This window comes from Salvia splendens, chromosome 20 (assembly GCF_004379255.2).
Source record: "Salvia splendens isolate huo1 chromosome 20, SspV2, whole genome shotgun sequence".
In the NCBI taxonomy this organism is placed as follows: Eukaryota; Viridiplantae; Streptophyta; class Magnoliopsida; order Lamiales; family Lamiaceae; genus Salvia; species Salvia splendens.
The window spans coordinates 18362270-18389203 of NC_056051.1; the positions used below are offsets into that span (position 1 = coordinate 18362270).

The 26934-nt window shown below is 34.4% G+C and overlaps 2 protein-coding genes across 6 annotated transcripts; both read right to left on the reverse strand.

The window, feature by feature from the left end:
* Positions 1-6452: 6452 nt before the first annotated feature.
* LOC121781793 lies at positions 6453-9505 on the reverse strand. 5 transcript variants are annotated; one of them, XM_042179483.1, is made up of 7 exons: positions 9272-9504; positions 8441-8950; positions 7967-8104; positions 7595-7657; positions 7438-7506; positions 7237-7370; positions 6453-6513 (listed from the first exon to the last, which is right to left on the reverse strand). In XM_042179483.1, the coding sequence occupies exons 2-6, from the start codon at positions 8759-8761 to the stop codon at positions 7272-7274; spliced, it is 690 nt and encodes a 229-aa protein (XP_042035417.1). In that variant the 5' UTR covers positions 8762-8950; positions 9272-9504; the 3' UTR covers positions 6453-6513; positions 7237-7271. The 5 variants fall into 5 exon arrangements, with proteins under 5 accessions (XP_042035417.1, XP_042035419.1, XP_042035420.1 ...); XM_042179485.1 differs by lacking the exon at positions 6453-6513 and having other exon boundaries at positions 7103-7370; positions 8441-8636; positions 8809-8950; XM_042179486.1 differs by lacking the exon at positions 6453-6513 and having other exon boundaries at positions 7103-7370; positions 8441-8657; positions 8809-8950.
* An 11361-nt stretch (positions 9506-20866) lies between these two features.
* Positions 20867-26452, reverse strand: LOC121781595 (protein ALP1-like; the record flags this gene model as incomplete). The annotated part of the gene is made up of 4 exons (XM_042179321.1): positions 20867-21119; positions 22860-22915; positions 23002-23106; positions 25493-26452. Coding segments are annotated over 4 exons (1374 nt in total), but the record flags the coding sequence as incomplete, so codon positions are not given.
* Positions 26453-26934: the final 482 nt, after the last annotated feature.

The window sequence follows — 26934 nt, forward strand, 5'->3', positions numbered from 1 at the left end:
GATTATGGTTTTTGTAGAGAATACTTGCACATATTCTCCTGTTGCATGAACTTTTTGCAGCACAAAAATACATTCTCCTCTGTTACTAAAAGAATCAGGGATGCTTTTTATTATTTTTTTTAAAAAAAAGAGTACTCTCTCAGTCTCATAGAAATAGGTTAATTGGGGATGACACAAGTTTTAATGTGTATTTGATAAAGTAAGACAGAATGAGAAAAAATTGTTGAAATAATATAGTTGATGGTGGAGCTCATGAAAAACGTTTCCGTAAGGGGATATGGACTAATTTTGTGGGACGAACGAAAGAAGGAATTCGATCTATTTCTATGGAAGGGGAGAGTAGATCATAATGGCATTTAATTTATTTAGTTTGATAAATCAAGCCTCTAACCTATAGATTGGAGTGGAAATGTCTTGAGGAGAAGGACTTCAATATAAAAATTAGAGAATCTTATAGGCCACTTTACCTAGATGATCACGATCATGTTCTACATTTAATTTGAATAATAATTGTTGCATCATATCATTTCCCCCTTTTTGTTTTACTGAAATACCTAGGGCTGGTTTGGGTGTACGTATTTGTATTCCAATTTTCGTATTATGGGAGTGATTATATTATCGTATGTTAAAAAACTGGGAAGTATGATATTGATGCAGATTAGATAATTCTTTGTTATTAAGTGAAGGCCCAATCTTGATTATCCTCCATACAACCAACTGTTCAGGAGTACATTTTTTACTTGTTATTGTTAATGATAGCTTATATAATCAAACATAATTAATACTTACTCCCCCATCCGCTATTAAATGTCTAATTTTTTTTCTGTCCGCCCACCAATAAATGTCTCATTTCACTTTTACTATTTTTTATAAGTGGACCATATTCTACTAACTCATTTCATTCACATTTTAATTTTAAACTAGTATAAAATTAGGACTCACATTCCATTAACTTTTTTTTTCCAATTTTTTTTTATAAAGTCAAACAATTTCTTAAAATCTGCACGGGTCAAAATTGAGACATTTATTGACGGAGGGAGTACAATACTAGTATAATCTAAAGAATAAAAAATAATGCTAAAGAATACTAATAAGAAATAATCAATTACTATTACATAAACATTGGAAATTTTAAACTACTATCAAATAATTGAACTAGATGAAAAAATAGACGTTTAATACGAAAATATACTCTAAACCTCATTGCTCCATCTGTCCCTTAAATTTTATCATATTTTTCTATTTTCGTTCGTCCTATAAAATTTGTCACATTTCACTTTTGCCATTTTTTAGTGGACCTCATATTTACATTTTATTACGAAACTAGTATATAAAAATAGGACATACTCTCTACTAACTTTTTCAATTCATTTTTTATAACATTTCTTAAAATCCGTGCTAGGTCAAAGTGTGACAATATTTAAGAAAGAGAGGGAGTATAATATTATAAATCTGAGTTCTTACGTATAATGCATAAAGAGTAAACTATCTCGGATTTCCAACCTAGCTAGTAAATTAGCAACAAATGAGTACATATACTTTTGGATTGGTGCGCGTCAAACTTTTCAAGATGAATACATTTTACCCAAATTATATTTACAAACAACTTACAAGAAAACAAAAATACCAATAATGAAAAATATAATTGAGCTGAAATCAAACAATCTTTTTCCCCCATCTTTCATCGCTTTGTTGATTTTGGGACAGTAAAATTGACATTGTCTAAAAATGTAATACTCCATTCGTCTCAATTAGATGTCACACTTTTCTTTTTAGTTTGTCTCACAAAATATGTCACATTTCCTCTTTTGGAAAAAATTCCTTTTCACATCAATTATAAAATTATATTTTCTCTCACCACTTAACACACAAAATAATATCTCATAAAATTCTGTGTCATTTCTCAAGTGTGATATCTACTATGAGACGGATGGAGTACTATATACTAATATGTCGGCCGTAACAAGCCCTTTACAATAAGTAGATTCTTTTTTTTTTATATATATAAACAATTAGCTTGACTTGAATTCCAACTTGGTCAGTTGCATAATCACTCCAGTCCAAGCCGCAAGATTTACTAGTGCAACAAATTGTTACGCTGCACTAAAGAAATATTATTAGAATTAGTAAGAAGTCATCATTGTTTTACCCCTAATGATTGGACATCTTTGAACCAAATTAGAATAACTTAATTGGATTTAAGAATCAAGATTTGTCTCTACAATTTCTTCTTCTAGCAGCTTTCGGGACTGGGGTTTCGTTGTAAAAAATTAGTGTAGTTTTGGTCAAAAGATTTTGCAAGGCTAGAGCCTATGAGAAAACTAGTATTAATATAATTGTAATAATTTTAAACCCTTTTCAGTGCTGTCTAATCATGATTTCTACTAATGATTTCTATTAAAATAAGCTGTGGCCGGGGTTGCCACTTTTCTATTGGCTAACTCCAATTAACTTTCTACTAAATTTTCTAAGAGATTAATTTCAAATTTACAAGATGGTGACATGTAATAGAGGATCTTGATTCTGTGAAAGACCGCATCTTGGCATAGTCAGGAATTGCATCTACTCATAGAAAGAATTCTCTTAGTTACAAATAATGGCGGACATAGAAAGTATCAATTAACCTAATATGAATAACCTCGTGCAAGATTTACGTGGTTCGATCACAATAGATCGTCGAGCATAAGCGGCAAATGCCCCCTCAACATATTTATTTATAACCCACAAATATGAGCATTTCATTTAATGGATTAGATAGATAATATAGATACAATTGGTAAGATTGAAATAAATTATCAATCCAACATTGTGGGCAATAAAAATTCGTGTATAATTGGATGATTGGAGTGTGAGTCGATTTATCCATCACAAGCCAAATAATGCATATCAACCAAATACTATGTAATCATGTAGAATTATTTTATCAATAATCTTTTTTATTTAAATTTAGTGTAATCGCAGTGATTAAGATTTATTAATTGCTTAAAAAGAAAGATATTTTTCCATTCTTATAGCAAAAAAGAATCAATTTATGAGGGTCAACTTAAGCTAAAACTACATATTAACATTTAAGGCCTCAAATATTCGAATTCGATAGTATAGCATGTACAAATATGTATTATAACACAAAAAAACAAACAAAAAAGGAGATTCTTGTTTCAAAGCAAAACACTCTTGATAACATAATCCAGAAACAGAAGCCTTTTCTTTTAAGGCATCTTGAAACAACACTTTTTTTAATCGGTAACCCACTTGTGATGGAAAGAGGAATTAATTTTCTCTATTATTTACTCAAAAGTGTTATTTTGGTTGTCTCAAAATATAAGTAAAATATGCAGAACAATAGAAATTCTTTCAACACTTTACTCAAAAGTTATGACCCATTAGATTAGTGAAATCACACTACCAATACCAAACACACCTTTTCGATGCAAATTGACACCTATCAAACATCATTCCTATAAATAATTTTAATGAAATTCCTTAATTCATATTTCGCGTCACACACTATCCTTTTTTTTCAATTATACTACACTGAATCTCTATTTATTCTACTTCGATTTAGTAAAGATTATGTTTTTCACTCATTTAAATTCATAATAATCCCACACCAATTTGATAAACATATTTCTATTAACATGAATCTGATTCGAATTTTCATCCATGCTCAATCATGAAAGTCCAAAATTGGAGATTTAATTTGATCTTTATTATTACTCACACCATTCATGTTATAATAGTTCTATCTTGTACTATAATTTACAGTTTATGGAATTTATTTTTACTTTTTGAAGGGAGGAGTGTGGAAGAAAGAACTCCCATTTTAGTTAACGAGGGGGAGCAGAATGCAAGAGCATGTTTATTTAATTTCATCTAAAAGATTCCAACTACCATTGATTCCAAATTTCAGCTTTTGACCAGGACATTATTCCAAGCTTATAAAATATATGTATAATGTCATTTCTGCCTACACATCAACATATAATATTGGTCCATTGATTAAATTAGTGAACTCCAAATGGAATAATTTTAAAATAGTCATATGCTTTTCAAGTGGCCATTTTGTGTAAGTTGAATTGAATATGAGAGATTGGTCTTTTGGCCTAGCTAGCTGTCCTTCTCAAAAATTTATTTAGGTTAGCAGTATTGATAATAAAAACATATCATAATGTAAACATTGTACACGGGTGGTGCACGCCTCATTTTTTCATTGATTTAATTATTCAGGATCATATCTATATACTAGTAGTACTATTTTATTTTGATATTAAGATCAATATATATATAATTGTATAAATATTTGTGGACGCAAATTTTTTTATTGTATTGATTGAAGCACTAAACTACTTCATTCAAAAACTGATTTGCTCTCCGTGCATATCCTTGATTTAATATTCTTTTTTGTCTTGGATTTTATATTCTTTTTGTGTGCTATTAGGCTTCATTTCATACATAAAAATACCTAGATTTAAAATTGAATTAAAAATTCAAATCAACTCAATTCACAATTTAGATTAATAGGACTATATAAAGGAATTCTAAATAAAAATAAAATTAAATACATTTATACACTGCGTACTCATAGTACACGCAACACATACATAATACATACAAACATACACACCACACACACACTCTCTACACACTTTGCATACACACATGCATAACACACACACACACACTTACAGGGGGAGCTAGGATTATAAATTATAGGGGGCAAAATAACATGCGAGGAAAATTTGAGGATTAGAGAAGTGCAAATATAAGGAAATTTAAATTTTTTTTGCAAAATTGAACGATAAAATAGTACTCCCTCCAACAGCCTCCGTCCCAAGGAAGAGAACTTCACCTTGTGTGGCACGAGATTTTATGCAATTTTATTTTGTGTGTTAAGTGGAGAGGGTAAAGTAAGATAAGGAATAAAATAGAGATAAATGTGTTTCCATTTTTAGTAATAAGTTATCTTGGTTAAGACAAACCAAAAAGGAAAGTATCATCTCAATAGAACGGAGGGAGTATACGTAAACATATTTGAGGAGGGGCATTTACCCTACCTTCTTATAAGGTGGCTCCGGCACACTTACAAACATACAATACCTACAATTTATACACATGATGCGCACACACACATAGTGCGCGCACATTCAAATAATACAAATACTACACACAAACACACAATGAATACACACATATACACAACACAGACACAATACACACACACACACGAACACACACACAATACACATTGCATACTATATACACATACAAACACATACACAATTAACAGTGTGCACAATTTTTTCAAATTCAATTTCATATTATTTTACTCAAAAGATTTGAAATTGAATGTTGATTAGTTTCTTCTAATACAATTTTATAGAATTCTAGTTCGATCCGTACCAAATGGGACTTCAATTAATAGGTACTATATAGTCTATCATTTAACTAAAACAAGTAATTAAGCTATTCATAAATAATACTCTCTCCAATAATTAAAAATAACACATTTTTATTTTCCTATCCATTACTATTCAATTTTGAACTAACTAAGGGGCAAAGAGTTGCGTTTCACTTTTGGGTTGAGTTTTGTGTACAACTTTAATTGTTTGTTTTCCGTTGCGGCTGTGATTCAACCATTATAATTCACCTCCACAATTCGAATTTGTTTAGTTACGTGAGATAATTTTGTTAAATAAATGTTACTCCCTCCGTCCCTCAAGAATATGCATTTTTTTTCTTTTTAGTCCGCCCCACAAGAATATGCACTTTCTAATTTTGGAAAGTTTTTTCTCTCTAAGGAGATATGACTCATTCTCCACTGACAATACTTTATTTACTTTTTCTCTCTACATCTCCCTTACTTTACCAATTTTACATTAAAACTCGTGCCGACCTCAAAGCGCATATTCTTTGGGACGAAGGGAGTATAAGTACATGAACATAATTTATAAATACCATTTGGTTCATATTAATATTAATTATATTATTTTATATATTTAATTTGATTAAAATATTATAAAATATACTACTACTATTTTGAAAAAATTATATAAATAGTTAAAGTTGATAGATAATAATGTAGAGGAGTATAATTTTTCAAAATAAGTAGTATAAAAAAAGAAGTGACTCAAATAACGTGGGATATATGGAGTACTACTGTACTAGTATATAAAACTTAACAAATAATGGTAGCATGTAAAATACTAACAAGAGTTATGCTTATAGTTGATGCTCATATATAACATATGTAACACTTTTTAATATCTACGGACTACGCGTAACCTCCCAATATCTATAGTTTGAAGTTCTCGTAGATGGATGTTATTTAATATAGTAGAATTTAAATATTTTATTCTTTTTTGTTTAGGAAGTTTTAAGAAAAAGCTCATGTGAAATTATGAAAAGCATTGCAAATTTAATCACATATTTCATGACTAAAAGCACTAAAGCGTGAAACCCCGAAGGTATATACAAGTACTCCTAATTTTCTTTCATTACACGAAAGCAATGCACCTGTAAAATAAGCATTCATTGAACTTAGTTAATTAATAGTAATAAAAACTGGAAATAAAATCAAAGATGCTATGATATTTGGGAAGGAAAAATAGGAAAAAATATTTTTCATGATGGTTGAATTAAGAGAATTTTATTTGCTATAATTGCACGCGAAATTCACATCCAAAGTAATATACTACCATACATTGAACATGCTATTTAAGAAACTGAAGAAAGTGCACATATATGGCATGCTGGTGGTGGGGTTTCCACCACCAAACTATATAACATAACATCTATGTATAAAATATATAGATTCAATCTTAATAATGATTATGTTTATATCTTGTCTATTAAGTTGTGATTTAGCAAAGTCAATCTCAACAATATTTGTTTAGCTTACATATATAATCCACTCTTAACTCACATATTGACTGCGGTCTCACTTCCTTTGACCTTTATAAGTCCCAAGAATTGTTTTTGAATTGTGTTTACTACTTAAGTAATTTAGAAGTCATTAAATACACACAATGTTTTACCAACAATCTGAAATAGAAACAGACAACTGAGAGGGAGAGAGAGAGATGAAGGGGTATGGTATTGGTATTAGATTGAGTGAACAAGCCCCTTAATGAATGGTTAGCAATCCATGTTAGAATATACATCCATACTCATGCACAGCTATTGAATAATTAGAGATGCACAAAAATTTAGTTGAACAAGTGCTTTGAATATACATACATTACAGGCACTGATGAGGCAACCAGACTCAGCAATCACTCTCCTCCCTTCTCTTCATCTTTTTCCAACTGAAATCTCTTTGCCGCGTTACTAAACTCAGTAATCACTTGCTCCTCCTCGTCCCCGTCCACTTTCTGCAGAAGCAAACATTCATGACTTGAATATTTTTTTCCTTCAGAAAAAGAGTGCAAAAGAGGAGACCTGTGATGAAAAATGCTCCTGGGCAGCTTTGATCAGTTGTTCCTTGGTAGGGTTGGAAGCAATATCAACCTGCATATATTCATTGGGAAGTTGAAATTAGCAAATTGGAAACTGAGAGGAACTAAAAGGCTAAGGGAGATAGATAAATAAAACCCACAAGGTGGTACTTTTCACAGTATCTCCTCAATGATTCACTACTAAGCTTTGCCAGATCAACTCCCTGAATGTGCAATATACGGAACTCTGGTCAATATTAACCAAAGGAATCACGCGTTTCATAAGAGAAATCAACGCTATTTAGCTGTAAGTAACATAGTGAATGACAGAAGTGGTGAGCCTAGATGAGTTGGGGAAGACATGAAAGCATTCATCTCATCGATAATCTACCAACGTGCAATATATGGACACTGGATCAGGATTATGACATGATAATCTAATTGTACCTATATCTACATATAAACCAACATATTTGATGTGGTTATGAAATCTATAAGCAGACAAATCAATAACTTCTGCATGAAAACTTGACCTCTTTGCAAGTGCTATGGTTCGTATCAGAGCCACTGGCTGAATCATCAATATCATCGTCTTCTTCATTTCCAGTAGGTGGTTCTGATACAGTCAGAGCATTCCTTTGAAGCTTGACCTTTTCACCATTACTCAGTAGCTGATCATGTCACACACATTAGCAACAATACAAACGCCAAGAAAAACAAAGGAAAAGTGGCAAAAAAACTCCAAGCTTCTGGCTAATCAATTATAGTTACATGTAGCATTTAAAAGCCAATCATTTCAATTCCTTATCTTATGCATTCATACATAATAGGATCCAATGATAATTGGATTTTTCATACCAAAGCACAGAGCAAGTCAAGCATTCTCCATAATGCAAATTAATCTTTGTAAACACATATCTCCCACAACTAGAAAACTAATGAATATTCCTTCTCATGATTTAAAATACAAGGAAAGACATAAATTAGGAGCAAAGATGGAAATGTACCAGCCAATGCCAACCACCAATACCACCGGCCTTCGTGACAACTCCTTCCATACCCACCAAATCTTTCCTTGTTCTGCTATTCCCTGTGATAGTAACCTTTGTATGCCTGGGAAGACCAGGCAGCAGCTCCTCGTCGCTGTTTTCGTCGAGGGAAGGAGATGAAACCCAAGAAGAGCTCGACTCCATAGCCAGTATCCTAATTAGCAGCAAACAAATACTGCATATCATGACAATCCCTCTTTTGATCAGTGTTGTTACAATCAAGAAAATACAGATAATTCCATGTGATTTTTTTTCTTTCAGAGCCCAATTTCGCAGCATAATGTAAACCAATCCAATTTTCTGAACTGGTGAAAATCAAGAATTACTTCAACTAACTAATCTTGGCTCCCCACTGTAAACCAATCCAATTTCTGAAGTTGGGAAAATCAAGAATTGCTTCAACTAACTAATCTTCGAGCCCCTTCAATACCGAAATGCACGCAGAAACTTCGAGCTCTGAATAAATTCCTGACAGTTAAGAGAAAAATCGAATGAGTCATAAAGACAAAAATGGCATGATTAGCATTTTATAGTGCACACAGTTTTTTGAAAAAAAAAACAATGACGCTCAGATGCATCCTTGTTTTCAATCGATTTTCATTGAAAAGGAAAAGAAAATAATCAGTGATGGGAGAACCAAGCGATCGAACAGGAAAGATATGAAAAAAACATGAGAAATTAGAAATTGAAGTAGATTAATCAATCAACAGTCGAAACAAAAAAGAAGAAACAACTTGAAAAAAACATGAGAAATTAGAAAATTGAAGTAATTGTATTCGCGAGCATTACCGTTGTTTACGGAGGGAAAGCAACCGACAATGGCAATGGACGACGACGAGAATTAAGCATACAAAACTAAAATAGAGAGGGTAATCAAATTTGAATCTCGGGAGAGAGGATGAAAGTGGATTTTTGGTAACGACCTGCTTCTACTAAATTGCAGTGAATATCTAGTTTTTCGCCACTTTCGAAATTTTAGTAGCTAAGGGTGGCGAAATAGGTAACCCGCAAGTACTCGGAACCTGATTTCAGGCATATTTGCAGTCCCGACACTGCAAATACCCGATCCGAAAACCATTCCGCAACACATATTTATATAATGTAGTGTGTTTTGTTATGTACACAATATATACTACCCTGTGTCTTAATGAGAGTCGTATTTCGTTTCGGCACGAACTTTAAGAAATGTAAAAAAAAATGAGTTCAATAATTAGTAGAATATGAATCTCATTTATATATATTGTGGGGGCCTACTTATCATTTATGAGACCCGCAACAAGTTGGTAGAATATGAGACATACTTAACAAAAATGTAAAAAAACTCTTAATATGGGACGGACGGAAAGGGTAAAATATGATCCATATCCTAAATCGAGTATTAACGGGTGTAACGGGTGTACCTGATACCCACAACACCTATGCTTTTAATATCCGACCCTGCCCCATTTTCAGATGTGGCCGTGTATGAGGTTGGGATGGAAATTACCCGCTACTCTTCCGCCATCCCTAATGTTAAGCGTTGCATAAACGTAATTCTACAATTGAGTAAAATGAGATGGAACTATTAATTTTAGTAATCATCATATATTCTTTTATTATATGAAGAAATAAGATAGAAATTATTTGACTTCTTTCTTCTTTTGTGCTTAAAAAATAATGGAATTCCAAATTAATAAATGAGAATAGATTCATTCTAATTGAGGGAGTGACGCATAATGGTTGTGCGTCGTTCTTAATGAAACGCACAACCCTTATGCGTCGTTCTTTAACGACGCACAATGATTATGCGTCGCTTAACGACGCATAATAGTTATGCGTCATTAAAGAACGACGCATTAAAGAACTGATAAGTAAAATCGCCCGACCGGGCGAATTCTCTGGACTCAACAATATGTGCCGAAATTCACCCGGTGACGCATAAGCGTTATGCGTCACCAAAGAACGACGCATAATTGTTATGCGTCACCAAGTAACGACGCATAATTGTTATGCGTCACCAGGTAACTACGCATAATTGTTATGCGTCACCAAGTGAATTTCGTTACATACTGTTAAGTCCAGAAAATTCGCCCGGTCGGGCGATTTTACTTATTTAAAACGCCCGGTCGGGCGATTTCACCGTTAATTTTATCAAAATCATAATATAGTTCATTCAACCGTAGTAAATATTCCGAAAATTTTATGTTTCATCATATCAAAAAAGTTCAAAAAACACCTTTCGATCACTAGACACAACTACCAACATATAACCGAAATCTATCTAGATGGAGGCGTGAACTTTGTCGGAGCTTTCCCTTTGTTCTTCCTTGTTGAAAATCCCCTAAATACATTGTGCATAGCCCTCCCAATCGTACTTGATGGTCGTGAGGATCCCGCGGTTGGTGGTCGGAATATTACTTCGTCCTCTTCTTCCCCGCCCTCTTCTTCCCCCATAGGATCCATAAATTGATAATTCTGAAAGTAAGTATCACGTCCTGCTTGAGCTGCATCCCAATCAGACACACCGCCAAAGAATGAATCACATGACGCACGTGCTCCCCATTGCGAGGGCTCGTGGCTTGCACCACTCAACTGAGACCATCCTGGTGGGTCGTACTCCGGACTCAAGGGCTCTGGTACAGCATACTCAGGTTGCGGCTGCTGCTGCTGCGACAACCTATGCTGTCGTGTAATCCCGTGCCCATCCGTCCGGACACCCGGCAGTCCATGACGAAGAGAAGTTGGTGGGCGTGGCGGCATGACCACATTTCGCCGTTGAGAAGATGGATACTCCATCGCATCAGCATGGTTCATCGCACGAAGTGCCGATGCAGCCATTGCTCGAATCTGCCGTAATCGAGGTTCTGTGTCATGTTCAGACGTCAAATGCCATATCCCCTGAAGGGTCTCAACCTAGATAACACAAATACAAATGACATCATACCACGGTGAGCAATACAAACTTTAAACTAAAGACATTTTTATATACAAAAACATCACATACCGCCAATAAATTAGAAGGGGCTGCCTCGTTCATCCCTTCAGTTGACTGTGTCTCAGGTTGAACTAGGTACGACACGGTGATCCTATTGAACCACGCCATATAGCCCGGATTAATGCGACCATCCATTGTCGCCGTTGCATGGTCAAACGTTGCTTGGAACCTGTCGTGACGCAAGTCCCATTCATCAATGAAGAACTTATGTACCTTAGCCCAATCAGCGCCCTTCCTCCCCCGGCGGTGACTTTTACTCAAATGGTCGGAGCTATGTAGCATCCTATCACAGTACTGAGGAATACGCTGGTAGCGATTAAATTGTCGGCAAACGCGTCCAGCCTCGTGTGCCTCGACAAATGACCAGCACACCAAATAAGTATCGCACAAGTAGGATGCAGTCGAATCAATGTAGTGCTCAGGGAGGATACAGTCTGCATAGGGTGTCCACAGAAACTACAAACAAATAAAATAAAAACCACGATTAATTTTATACTGTAGAAAGTAAATTCATTAACTAAGACAACACAAATACATTTCACCTAGCCAGGAGGAATCAGTGATAACTGATCACGATAATGAGCTACTGAATGTCGGGGAGCATTTCCAATTTCAGTAACTCCGTGCCACCTATACATAATATTAATGTCAACAGTTATCAACAAAATACATAATTATGTGAGTTAATTTAAACAAAAACATTACTTGGCTCCACACGGGGTATAAGGCGTGTGCATAGGCGATATCAAGAAGGCTGGTCTCAATGTAGGCATTCTTTCCCACGCCCACAGCTGCAAGAGAACCATAGGTCCACCCACATCTCTTCTCTGTCTGCCTACAGAAGCCTCGCACAAATAATGATACAGGTATGCTAAAGCAGCACTACCCCAACTGATATTAGCCACATCTTCCGGATCGTCTAAGGCATTTAACCACATAAAGGGGACCTTGCACCCTGTGGTGTCCGGTAAAATAAGTCCCCCTAACAAGATCAGAGCATGTATACGTGCTCTTTGGATGTATGCATACTCAGGCAGCCCATCACCCAACGGCATCGTCGCTTGGTGGATCAGAGACGTCATCAACAAACCACCGTGCTTCGTTTCTGTATCTGCGTCAGGTATCCATCCCAACAAATCTCTACACTTGCTTGGCCAATCTTCAAATCCAACAGGGTAGTCACGGCCAGTGAAAACACTCCCGTCTGCTCTCAAACCCCACAAGCTTTGCACATCCTGTAAGGTTACAGTAACCTCACCAACTGGAAGGTGGAAACAGTGTGTCTCAGGCCTCCGGCGCTCGATCAAGGCAGTTATTAGCTCATTGTCCATCCTCATCGGCCTTCCACATTGAACAACGCCTCTGAACCCCCATACATCAAGCCAATACATCACATTTTCATGTATTGGCAATGCCCAGACCTTACTCTCCATCCTACGAACTCTCAACACATTTGTTGTGCCATTCGCCAACAAATAGGCTGAAATGTGTTCGTTCTGATGAAACAATATTGATGGATCCTCAGGTCCATAACATAATTGTTGTTCGGAACTTGCAGATGCCATCTACTTCAAAACATTCACCCAAGATTCAATTTATTTCATAACACCTCAACAATCTAACTAAATTGCAACTTAGGTGCGCAATATACGCATATGAAATACCCAAATTACATAAAATCGCCCACCAAAAGGGGCACAATTACAAAAACTTAATCAATTGCTTCAATTGCTCCTACCCATTCAATGATATGCATATTAAATACCCAAATCACAGAAAATCGACCAACAAATCCAACAATTTCATCATAAACCCTAATTTTGCTAAATTAAATCCATATGAAATACACAAATTACGGATATTCGACAAAAAATTCCATCAATTTCATCAGAACCCATAATTTCATCATAATCCCTAATTATATGCAACAAAACAACAAAAATATACCAAAAATCCATCAATTTAATCAAAAACCCTACTTTTACTAAATTACGGAAAATCTGCCCAAATTAAACATTAAAGGATGTATTTAGCCAAATTGAAGAATAATTACCGTAATATGGTTGCAAAATGGTGGAAAATCACCGGATTTTGCTCGGATACGTCAGAAATCGCCCAATTTCGTCGCTTGGTTCTGCCTTCTGCCTTCTGCCTTTCGTTTCTGGCTGGTTCTGCCTTCTGCCCGATTTAAAACTCAACGAACGACGCATAATAATTATGCGTCGCTAATTAACGACGCATAAGAGTTATGCGTCGCTAATGAAAGACGCACAATGGTTATGCGTCACTAACTAACGACGCATAAGTTTTTGCGTCGATAAAGAAGGACGCATAAGAGTTATGCGTCTTTAACAAAAAGACGCACAATGGTTATGCGTCACTAATTAACGACGCATAAGAGTTATGCGTCATTAGGTAACGACGCATAACCATTATGCATCTTTCTGTTAGTGACGCATAACCATTATGCGTCACTCCCTGAGGTGGAATACAAGTAATGTTCTTCATTAAAATGGAATTCAACTAATGACCTTTACCAAAAAAAGAATTGATCCAAATTATTTCTTCCGTCCTAAAAAATGACAAATTTGTATATGACAAGGTTTTTAACGTGCAATTAATAAAGTAATATAAAACTGGAAAAAAGTAAGAAAGAGAGAGAAGGTAGTAGAAGTAGATTTACTGAATTGTGGGGTCCATATTATTAGCGGTGTGTAATTGGTAGTATAAAACTTTCCATGTTTAGACTTTGTCTAATTTTGGAGGATAACCTAAAATGATAAAACTGATATATTTTTTTGGGAATAGATGAAGTGTTAATTTTGGTAATTATAAAAAAAATAGCATATGAATTAGGGGTGGCAAAATGGGTAGCGAGTAATGGGTAATTCCCATCTCGACCCGCTACCCGGCGATAACGAAAAATGGGACGGGATCGGGTAGTGTGTTTTAGAATTTTGCGGGACCTGCTACCCGCTCGGGTATACCTGTTAGTTTCGATAATACCCATTATTATTAGTATTAGCCATATATAATCTTTTAATACTCCCTCCGTTTTATGTTAATAAAAGCGTTTCAAGGATTAGTTAAAGTGAGAAAAAATAAATAGTTAAATGGAGTAATAGCCATATACACATTCATTTTGGAAAAAGTAATACTAATAAATAGTTAAAGTGGGAAAAAAGTAAACTAAGTGGGAATAATGTAATGAAGAGTATTTATACTAGTACTCCCTCCGTCCCCCAAAGTTCGTCACCATTTGACCCGGCACGGGTTTTAAGAAATATAATAGAAAGTGGGTTGAAAAAGTTGGTGGCATGTGAGTCCTACTTTTATATATTAGTTTTATAATAAAATGTGAGTGTGAATGAGTTAGTGGAATGTAGGGTCCACTACAAAAAATGGTAAAAGTGAAAGGTGACAAATTTTTAGGGACGGACGAAAAAAGAAATAGGTGACAAATTTTCAGGGACGGAGGGAGTATTATTTTTCCAAATTAAGTGAAGAAAATGAAACACATTTATTAAGATGGAATGGAGGGAGTACTTTATACAACATACAATTGAAAACTCACCGGAACTAGCGTGCACAAACCGACCCGGCCCGGCGGTTAACCACCGGTTCATGAACCGGAACCGGAACCGGCGGTTTGAACCGTCCGGCAGGTTGCCGGTTCAGACGGGCCGGTTCAAGGTTGAGGTATTGTTGAACCGTGAAACGCCGGTTCAACCGCAATTTTTTTTAAAAAATACTTTTTATTTTTAAAATTGATTTTTATATTTAAAAACAATTTTTACAAATAAATGAATACAAGAAATTCATAATAGCCCATATATATTTGACGGGCTTGCGAATTTATGAAACCATTCTTGGTTTTTTCTCTTTTATAGAGACATCCTTGAATGTTTTATGTTTCACTTTTGATGTGAGACAAAATCATTTTTGGTTGTTTCTCTTTTATAGAGACATCCTTGAATGTTTTATGTTTCACTTTCGATGTGGGACAAAATATGTTGAAGTATTTTCTTTTATAACTACATGTTTAGAGCATTCATTCATCTTTTTTCAATGTGGGATACAAAACTTTCTTTTATCTTCTACTTTTCTTCATGTTTTGTATAATATATAAACAAAATTATTATTCAAATATATTCTTGATTGATAAAAATAAAGAATTATTGAGAAATATGATTTGTATATAGAAAATATTTATTTGTATAATAATTATTGTTATGTTTATACAATTTGTATAAAAGTTATTCTTTTAATGTGTATAATACTATTTATTAGTTAACATATACATAAATTTATAAACATAAGCAAATCATTAATGATAAATAACTAATGAATAATAGTTTATGTAATAATATTTTTTATTAATTTATAATAATAGAAGATAGCGTATTAATATAGACGAAGAATGATGGACGATCTATCATATACTTATAAATAATGATTTTTATCCCACATCGAAAGAAAGAGTAACACATCCAAGAATGTGTAACTATAAAAAAGAATAATTCAATACACTCTCTTCCAATTTAAATGCTCTAGTCCAATATTAAGTATTGATATTTAAAAATCAAAAGGTTTAACTTTAAGTAGAGTTTATTAATTATTAATTTTTGTAAATAAAATGTATTCATTATAAGTTGTAATTTTTAGTCTTATTCAAATTTATTATCAATAAAATTGTAATTTTCACCTTATTGTTTGAAATTTGTTTAAGCACATTTTATACAAAATAAAGACTAAAAAGACAAAAAAAAAATGCTACATACTTAAAGTTGGATTTGATTTTTAAAATGCCAATACTTGGATGAGAGTATATTGGATTTGATTTAATTTGGAAGAAAGTATATTGAATTATTCTCTTTTATAGTTACACATTCTTGGATGTGTTACTCTTTCTTTCAATGTGGGATAAAAGTCATTATTTGTAAGTTTATAATAGATCGTCCATCATTCTTCGTCTATATTAATTCTCTATCTTCTATTATTATAATTTAACAACAAATATTATTACATAAACTATTATTCTTTAGTTCTTTATCATTAATGATTTGCTTATGTTTATAAATTTATGTATATGTTAACTAATAAATAATATTATACACATTGAAAGAATAATTCTTATACAAATTGTATAAACCTAACAATAATTATTATAAAAATAAATATTTTCTATATACAAATAATATTTCTCAATAATTTTTTATTTTTATCAATCAAGAATATATTTGAATAATAATTTTATTTATATATTATATAAAACATGAAGAAAAGTAGAAGATAAAAGAAAGTTTTGTATCCCACATTGGAAAAAGATGAATGAATGCTCTAAACATGTAGTTATAAAAGAAAATACTTCAACATATTTTGTCCCACATCGAAAGTGAAACATAAAACATTCAAGGATGTTTCTATAAAAGAGAAACAACCAAGAATGATTTTGTCCCACATCAAAAGTGAAACATAAAACATTCAAGGATGTCTCTATAAAAGAGAAACAACCAATAATGATTTGTCCCACATCGAAAGTGAAACATAAAACATTTAAGGATGTCTCTATAAAAGAGAAACAACCAAGAATGGCTTCATAAATTCGCAAGCCTATCAAATATATATGGGCTATTATGAATTTCTTGAATTCATTTAATTGTAAAAATTGTTTTTAAATATAAAAATCAAATTTTATATATAAAAAGTTTTTTTTAAATTGCGGTTGAACCACCGGTTCAAACCGGCGAACCGCCGGTTCAGGCAAAAAACCGGCGGTTTTGAACCGGCTCGTGAACCGGCGGTTTTTTGAACTGGTGTAGAAGAGGGTTGAGGAATTATTGATTCCAGGTTTTAGGCTTAGCAGGGGATTGTTTCATCCTGATCAGCAGGATACACCTTTTGTTTGAAACGACACCTGCACAAACCCGCTCTTTCAATGGGGATGACCAAAACTTGCAAGGTAACTATTGCCATTACGTAGTAACATGGAGGCTCATTTTAGATACAGAAAGGACCATGATTGATTCACTATTTCATAATATTTGTAGTTTGAAATTATATACGTCTGTATCATCTTTTTCTTTATTGCATGTAAGAGCATTGTTTGGAGACTTGGAGCTTCCCAGAAATGGAGCACTAGCTTTTTGGAAAAGCTATAACTCGCCTTTGTAATAGCATATAGATTAAATATACATATGCATTTCTCACTTGCAGAGAAATGACTATTTTCTGTATATGGATATTTAATATCCATTGGTGCTATACTTATACGCGGACAATTATTCGCTAACTTATATTTCCTTGCATGACAAACTCGTTGAGCATAACTGTAACGCACTACTTTTTGAACCCTAATTTTCGAACCCTAAAATTTTGCATTAAATGTTTTAATACCGTGAAGTATGTGGATTAATTGACGAGTGAATTAATTGCTTGATTTCTTTGGTGACCTAATTTTGGTTCGTAGTTATGATTTTGGGTTGACTGAGTCAATCTTGTGATTTATGACGTGGCTGTTTGAATATTTGATGCGGTGTGAAATATATTGTGGTGAATTATTTTCCTAAGGGTGAGTGAGATTAAGTAGGATCATCAATAATTATCTTGGCCATTTTATTTAGAATCTTCAACCACTATTAATTATTAGAGAGGAATTCTATTTTCCGGGATTTAATTATTTGTTTGGGATAATTATCCAAATTAAATCCAAAGACCAATTACTTTATTTCTTCATGAGAAAAATCGATCCCTATGTTTATTCCAAGGGAGATTTCGAAATTTCCCTAATTATGGGAGGAGGAAATTATTCCATTATATTAATTGATCTCCTATTTATTTCTTTCCATGAATGAATTGAAATATCCTAGCAAATCTCGCCTTACCTTATTCTATTAAAGATTTGGAATTTATTCCTTATGGGAGGAACCAAATCACACGCCTATACTCCCTATATTTTGGGAGGATTATTATTAATTTTCAGCTCCGTATTATTTTATTATACTCCATGAAATACCAAATTAAATTATAGGCTAATTAAATGGCCTATAATTTTCGAAATCCCCTTATTCCTCCTCCCCTTATTCCTCCCCATAGTTCACGCCAATCTCTCCCATCAAATCCCTTCCAAATTCTCATTTAATCAATTCCCAAATCTTTATTTAATTGTGGGATATTTTATCCTTAAACTCTATAAATAAAGGGAAAACCCTAAACCTAAACCACTACACTACACCACTCCTCTCTCCCTCCCTCACGCCATTTTTTTTCTCCCACACCTCTCCCACTTGTTATTCTACTCCACTCAAGATCTTTCCATCCTTGCCTGGAGTTGTTGAAGAATCAAGATTTATATTTATTCTACCGATCGTTTCAATCAAGAAAGGTACAATCGGACTTTTTCTTCATCCTCTCCATTCAAACTTTGTTTTGACTCCCTCATGCATATAGTGAGTGTAGGGATTTCAAATCTAGGAATTTAATCGGTGGGGATTCGTGTTTGAATGAGAACAATTTGTGAATATGCGTTTTGAATGAATTGTGTGAAGTCTAAATTGTGATTATATGAAAACATGATGGTGAGAACCTTTTAAGCATGGTTGTGTGTTGGAAGCATAAAAAGGTCGTGTTTGGATGAATGAGGATAAAACCCTAATTCGAATTGTGAAGCGTGAACTATGGCGTGAACTGATGTTATTACAAAAATCATCGCAAGGGTTTTCATATGTAAGACAAGAGTCTTCACATGAACTTACACAATGAGGAAAATAATCGTCCGCCACTACATAATTAGCAACAAATATAAGGACTAGGAAAATTGTAACCACGTCTCCTATTCTTGAGGATTTCATATTTGCTGGCAATTAATAATTTTTCTATGAAAAATAGAAATCTTTGATGATGAATTTAATGTATATAGTTTGCATTTATATATACTTTTCATCCCCCTCTCATATATTTGCGTTAATGCAACTAATTAATATTTAGGGGGTTATCAAACTTAACGTCTGAATTAATTAAATTTACAACATCTATTCAACGTCGTGCTTTTGATATTAACTTTGGGGTATATTTCTCATTTTCATCATTTGTTGTACTTTAGGAATTTACCCATTATAATTTTACTTTAATTTTACAATATTACCCCTTGAAGTTAATTACAACATTGACTATAATATTTTCAACTAAATATAAAAAATAAATGCTTAGATAGTCTAATAAAAATATTTCATTTTCGGAAATTAAAACAATCATTTCATATCATGCCTTTTATAGTTTTAACAAAAAATATAAAGATGAATTAAAAGAAAAGAGAAAAAAATTTAAAAAGTTAGTGAAAATATTAACAACTAAATTATAATTTAATTTAAAAATAATATAATACGTAGCAATATATTATATTACAAAATTATTTGAAGATTAAATTTGCTAGTATATTAACTTTTTCAATTTCCTTCAATACATAACGTTTTTTAATTGTAAAAAAATTATTATTAACTTATCTTTTCATAAATTTATTTGAATTATTCTTTTTTACCATATATATATTTGTGTAAGGTACAAGTTTTAATGTGAAAATGGTAAAATATGAGAGATGGGGAAAAAGTAAGAGATGAGTAGTGTTAACGGATGTGGGGTCCTCATTACAATAGTATTTAAATATTTATAACATTTCATATTTAAAAAGTAGTTAATTTTGGTGGACGGCCTAAAATGATAAAAAGTTGTTTAATTTTTTGTGGCGAGGTAGTATTTGTCCTAGGTGGATAGTATTTGTCGAGGAAGAGCGCCACTTTGTCCTTCCATGTGGAAATTTTCTCTTTAAGCAGACACTCGTACCATTCCTTAGCAGAATCTATCAATGAGAAAGGAAAGATTCTTACCTTTATGGCATCATCCTCGACATCATTTAACTTGAGAGTATTCACGATTTCTATGAACTTTGTAAAATGGCGGTTTGCATGCTCGGTGGCTGTCCCGTTGAAAGGGTATTGCTCCACTCTTTGGATTAGGGGCATCCTTAATCAATAGTAGTTAATTTTGGTGGACGGCCTAAAATGATAAAAAGTTGTTTATTTTTTTGTGGCGAGGTAGTATTTGTCCTAGGTGGATAGTATTTGTCGAGGAAGAGCGCCACTTTGTCCTTCCATGTGGAAATTTTCTCTTTAAGCAGACACTCGTACCATTCCTTAGCAGAATCTATCAATGAGAAAGGAAAGATTCTTACCTTTATGGCATCGTCCTCGACATCATTTAACTTGAGAGTATTCACGATTTCTACGAACTTTGTAAAATGGCAGTTTGCATGCTCGGTGGCTGTCCCGTTGAAAGGGTATTGCTCCACTCTTTGGATTAGGGGCATCCTTAATCAATGGTATTTGCATCGATGCAAGGACCCTTAGGGATGGTTATCATATTTTCATGATTGAACATCCGCTTAAAGGCGCTATATCCCTATTCTTCCTTTGTTGCTCCTCTCTGACTGCTCTCTCCGAATCTGTATCATTTAGCAGCTCTTGTATTTGCCTTCGCAATAGTGTAATCTCCTCTCGAGTGTTGTCTCCCATCTTACTTAGGTCATTTTTCATTTTCCTACGAGCATGGTCGATCTCCGGATCAATAGGTTCTAGGAGGTCCTTCCCAGAACTTGTTCGCATACACAACCTGTAGAAAATAAATAAAAATAAATTAAAAACATGAAAGTAATCACCGGTAACGGCGCCAAAAAACATGATAAACTTTTTATTAACACTGAATAAACCTGCAAGTAAAACTTATAAAGGTCAGTACGGGATATCGATCATGAGTAAAACTGTAACAGACTGTCTATCTTCTACTAAGCTTCTTTCACTAAAAACAAAAGGATTTTGATTTTGAAAACTAAAAATAAAATAAAGAAAACAAGTAAACGATTGCAGATAAATCACAGAGATGTTCTTTCACTGTTATAGTTTATTAAGTTCCAACTACAACACCCTAGCATAGTTCATACTTAACTAGAACAAGTCACATAAATATTGCCCATGCGGAACAAAGTAGATTACATACACTAGGGTCATCAATCCTAGATTTGCAACTACCAAAAGCACCTAAGACTCCTCTTGCTCTCGCTCTCAATTAAAAGTACAATTTTAAGGGGAATTAATTGTTGTTAAGCTCTTCTAACAAGAAAACCCCCTCTCACGATTATGTTGCAAGTCAATCGATCATCAAAGTATGTGTCATTGAAACATGAAGAATTATCCGACCCTTAGAATTGAAGCAAGTAATGAACAAAAAGGACATTAAATAAATAGGAACTGTATAAACCAAAGTCATTACTAATACATCCTTAGAATTCTATGAATTTAGGTACTCATAATGAAATATACTAAACCCACAGTTTGTAGAGAAAATATAGAAAATATAAGAGCTAAGATAATAAAACTTAAAAGTTGAATCTTGTAGCCTTGATCTTCTCTTGATTCCACGCTTCAAACTACTTGAATGATGAGAACAATGGAAGAAGCTCAAATATTATGCAGCAAAATGTTCTTTTTTTTATGAAACTTTAGGAGGTATTTATAGCCTTCAAGTCGAGTATAATAATATAGCAATTCTTTAGCATAGTATGGTAAGTCTTGGAGAGAAAGTAGGCAAATTATGTGTGCCGCGTTTTCCCTGCGGGCCGCTGCACAATGTGCAGTGGTCAATGGCCTGCATTCCTTAGCTTCTGTATCTAATTCAGTGGTCGCTGCACACACTCCAAAGCGATTGCTGGCGTGTTCTTTTCATCACTATTTTCCGAAGCGGGCCGCTATAGGTGCAGCGGTCGATGAGTAGGTCCAACAGACCGCTGGCTAGCTTGAAAGCTCCAGACTTTCATCTTCAACTTTTTGCTATCTATTTTACTGTTTTGGACAAAAATCATAAAATCGTCATAAATTTAGTTTCACAAATGGCCTTATAGTCATTAAAATAATTAATACAATGTTTTTAAATGTTGGAAACTTATAATCAGGTGTGTTAGGAAATAGTACAAATCATATTTCACATTCGAATTGGCACAAGTTCACCATTTCAAGTTCATCTAGAAAAATTTCTAGATATTTTTGTTGCTTATGTAAAAAATTCCACACTCTGGAGATTGCTTTAGAAATGTTCACGAGATTTTATTCAAAATGCCAACTAATCAAACTAATAAACTTAAAGAATCGTTCACGAGATTTTATCCAAAATGGACACATGTTAATAATTAAACCTCCCTATTAGTGAAAAATTAAAATGGAATTACAAATTTTATTTTTGTTACATATAATTTAATATGATAAAATTTCAATTAGCATGCGTCTTATCCATATATAAAAAACCCAGAATCGGAAATACATTTAACTGTTGTGCATTTGGGAAAATTGGGTCCTAAACTTGTCACAATGCAAGATTGTGGTTAGACCACCTGCCAAGCTAACAGTTAATATAACCTGTAAAGATAAACATGAACGTGAACAATAATTTATTTAATTAATTGAACAACACTATGTATTATGAATCAAGGAGATTTTCTTACGTTTTGAGCATTGGCTATTCCCTTATTCAGAAATAGCTCTTCCATTATAGCATCGTAATCCGAGCACCCCCTAAGATAAATCACCTTGCCCTTGAAATTTATTTCCTAAACCAAACATTTATCATTATATTATTGATACGAAATAGAAATTTAAAAACTAAGTAATGAAGTATAAAAGTAGTATCTATGTAAAAGAATTTAAGACTTACTTGATCAATACTCCCTCCGTCCGTCCCCAAAGAATATGCACTTTGGGGTCGTCACAATTTTAATATAAAATTGGTGAAGTAAGAGAGAGGTAGAGAGAAAAAGTAAATAAAGTATTGTTAGTGGAGAATGAGTCCTACCTCATTAGAGAGAAAAGACTTTCCAAAATTAAAAAGTGCATATTCTTGTGGAATGGACTAAAAAGGAAAGAGTGCATAATCTTGAGGAACGGAGGGAGTATTTGACATGAAGGAAGATCCATCACAGTATAAAACGTAGCAAATGTTCCAGTTATAGAAGACTGAAATTAATAATGAGGTCAAGTTATGTTTTATACTCCATATGGTAAAGAAGATGGACATGTGAAGAGTAAAAAATACTAACGTGGATTATATATAGCATTGTCGTCGAGCATAATGAGTATATACAGCCATCATCCTTGTACTACTTCCCAAATAACTCATTGATCTTCCACGACAATCTTCCAACGAGAAGCACCACCCTATAACAAAATAAATCCTTTTAGCTAGACAATTACTATTAATTTCTTTTTGAAAAAATACAATTTACCTGAATATAAACAATCTCGTTGTTAACACGACTGGCGAAGCCACGTTGGGGCCGGGCCCCCCGGTCCACGTAAACAAACATTTTCCATGTACACGGTAGCGCAGTTGGTTGGAGATATGGTCTCCCGTCAATATGTCCCTGTTCAAATCCGTTTGGTGAATTTTTTTACTTGTTTCCTTTAATTCTTTAATTTGTAACTTCTTTCTTCTTTTTTTATGTCTCTCTATTTATGCAATTTTGGTATTCTTCTTTCTCTTCATTTGCAACTTCTTTCTTCTTCTTTTATGTCTCTCTATTTATGCAATTTTGTATTCTTTCTTTCTCTTCATACAGAATAATACGAATATTTTTATTTTTCTTTACTTTCTATTTTTTAGAATATAATTTCTATTTGTTCTCTTTTACACTATTTATGCTGAATTTTATTCTTTATCATTTCGTAATTATTTTCTTTCAACATTATACTCATAATAATAAATAAATAGAGTAATAATTATTGTATTCTAGTATTTGTTAGGAGTATAATTTATATTTTCTTTGATGTTTTCTATGGTGACATTTAAGCAACATAAAAATTCGTTTCCATTCATTATTTAATATTTACGTAAAAATTGAAAATATTGATTATTTCGAACTTTCGACGACACGAACATCGAAAAAATACTATAAATATTAACTATAATTTGGATCCCCCATTTAAAATTTTTTGGTTTCGCCACTGGTTAACACCCTCTCCATATCCCTTAGAATAGACATACGCAGGTGGTGTTCCATCTAGACACACTACGTATAACAAAACAATACCAAATTATATAAATAAAAAATAAATATGTTTCTCTCATGATCTATATATGAGTTAAAAAAATTTGACCAACGCCTTTAGCAACAACACTCTCTTGAAGAGTAATGTTGTGGAATTCGTGAACACCATATACTTAGCGCAAGTGCCCACATAAGAAACAACAGCAAATGAAGAGATTTCCATTTTCTACACAATAAGCTACACATATATTACTCTTATTAAATTCAAAGATTTAATCTGAAGATAAATAATTTAAGCACTAGATTAATTAATCAATGAAAACCCAAAATTTAATTATAAAGGAATGAATCTTGTTAATACCAATAGAAAATAGTAACATGAACCTGATTAAATATAAAGGTTACACAAAATTTAAAGAGCCCAACACTGATCCTAAGGCCATCCACAACGCTGTCTCTATACCGTCTCTTAAACCGTCTCTTAACTACTATTTGAGCACTATTTGAGGGCCCCACTGTCCTTTTTTCCTCCATCTCTTAACTAAGACACGGAGGCTGCAACGTTCCGTCTCTTAACCGTCTCTATACCGTCTCTTAATTACTATTCATTCAATTTAATTTATAATTTTTTTTAAAACCCAATTCAATTTAAACAAACACACTTTATTAAAATTAAAACAATATTACAACTTAACATTAAAAAAGCGAAGACATAATTAAAATTCTAAAAAAATAAAAATGACATAATTTAATATTCTCCGCCAAAGTTTTCCCAAATGTGCTCAATTAGATCCTCTTGGAGTTGGGTGTGGGCGCTAGAGTCGCGTGTCCTTGCCCGAATAGCCAACCGTTCTTGTATAGATGGATGCGCTCCACTTCGCGGCGGACTACTTGCAGTTGAGCTTCCGGGGGATTCGGGGTCGAACCAATTTCCGGCATCGGGTCCTTCGTCTCGGACAATCATGTTGTGCAAGATTATGCACGTATACATGATGTCGACCATGCTCTCCATGAACCACGAACGAGCCGGGGCTTTGATGATGTTGAAGCGCGCTTGGAGAACCCCGAACGCCCTCTCCACATCCTTGCGCGCAGCCTCCTGCTTCTGCGCAAAAAGAGCCTGCTTTGGGTTCGTTGGCCTGCCGCACGTCTTCACGAAGGTCGGCCACTTCGGGTAGATGCCGTCGGCGAGATAGTACCCCATTTTATACCGTCGGTTGTTGGCGACGAAGTTGATGGCCGGCGCTTTACCATCCAAAACTTCGGTAAAGAGGTCGGACTGTTGGAGCACGTTTACGTCGTTGTTCGAGCCAGGGACCCCGAAGTACGCGTGCCAGATCCAAAGTCGGTAGTCGGCAACGGCCTCGAGTACAACGGTTGGGTGGGTGCCTTTGTGGCCGCTCGTGTAGGAACCCCTCCAAGCCACCGGGCAATTCTTCCATTGCCAGTGCATGCAATCGACACTGCCAAGCATCCCGGGGAATCCGTGCACTTGTTCGTGCAGGTTGAGGAGGAACTGACAATCCTCCGTGGTTGGCCTCCGGAGAAATTCGTCACTGAAGGCTGCCCGGACGCCTCTGCAGAAGTTGAGCAAGCACAAGCGCCCAGTGCTGTCTCCGATGTGCAGGTATTCGTCGAATATGTCGGCCGTTTGTCCAGTCGCAAGCTGCCGGATGGCTGCAGTACATTTCTGCAGCGTCGTGTGGCTGGGACGACCGACCGCGTCGAACCCTTCTCGGAAGAACTCCTCCCTGGCCGCCAAAGTATTCGCTATGTGGAGAAATAGCGGTTTCCGCATGCGGAAACGGCGACGGAAATAGGTATCTCCCCAAATCGGGTTATCGCAGAAGTAGTCGCGTACTAACCGTGCGGCGGCTTCCTCCCGGTTCCGATTGATGTACTTCCGGGAGCGTCGTGGGGGTGGTGCGGCTTCCTCCGCCTCTCGTCGTCGATCTTCTTCGAGTGATTGTTCCATTAATTGGCGCATTTGCTCAAAAGGATCCATTTGTTTGAGTTGATTGAAGATGGAAATTGGAGTGATAGAGAGGATTTGAGAGGAATAGATGTGTGTTTGTGTTTGAAATGAGTATGGAATAGAATTATTTATAGAGTAAAAAAATTAAAAATTTAAAAAATGAAAATAAATATTTAACGGTAATATTACCGTTTGAAAAAAAAAAAATTTTTTTTATTAAAAATCGATTTTTTAAAAAAAAAAATGAATTATTGCGTCATCAGTGACGACGCCCACTCGCGGGCCAGCGAGTGGGCGTCACGCACGCATGGGGACGTGCCACGTGTCTCGGGCGCGTGGCGAGACAGCTCGTCTCGTGTCTCTCCGAGACGAGCTACGCGACGAGCCGGTCGCGAGCTGGAGACGAGATGGCAGCTGCA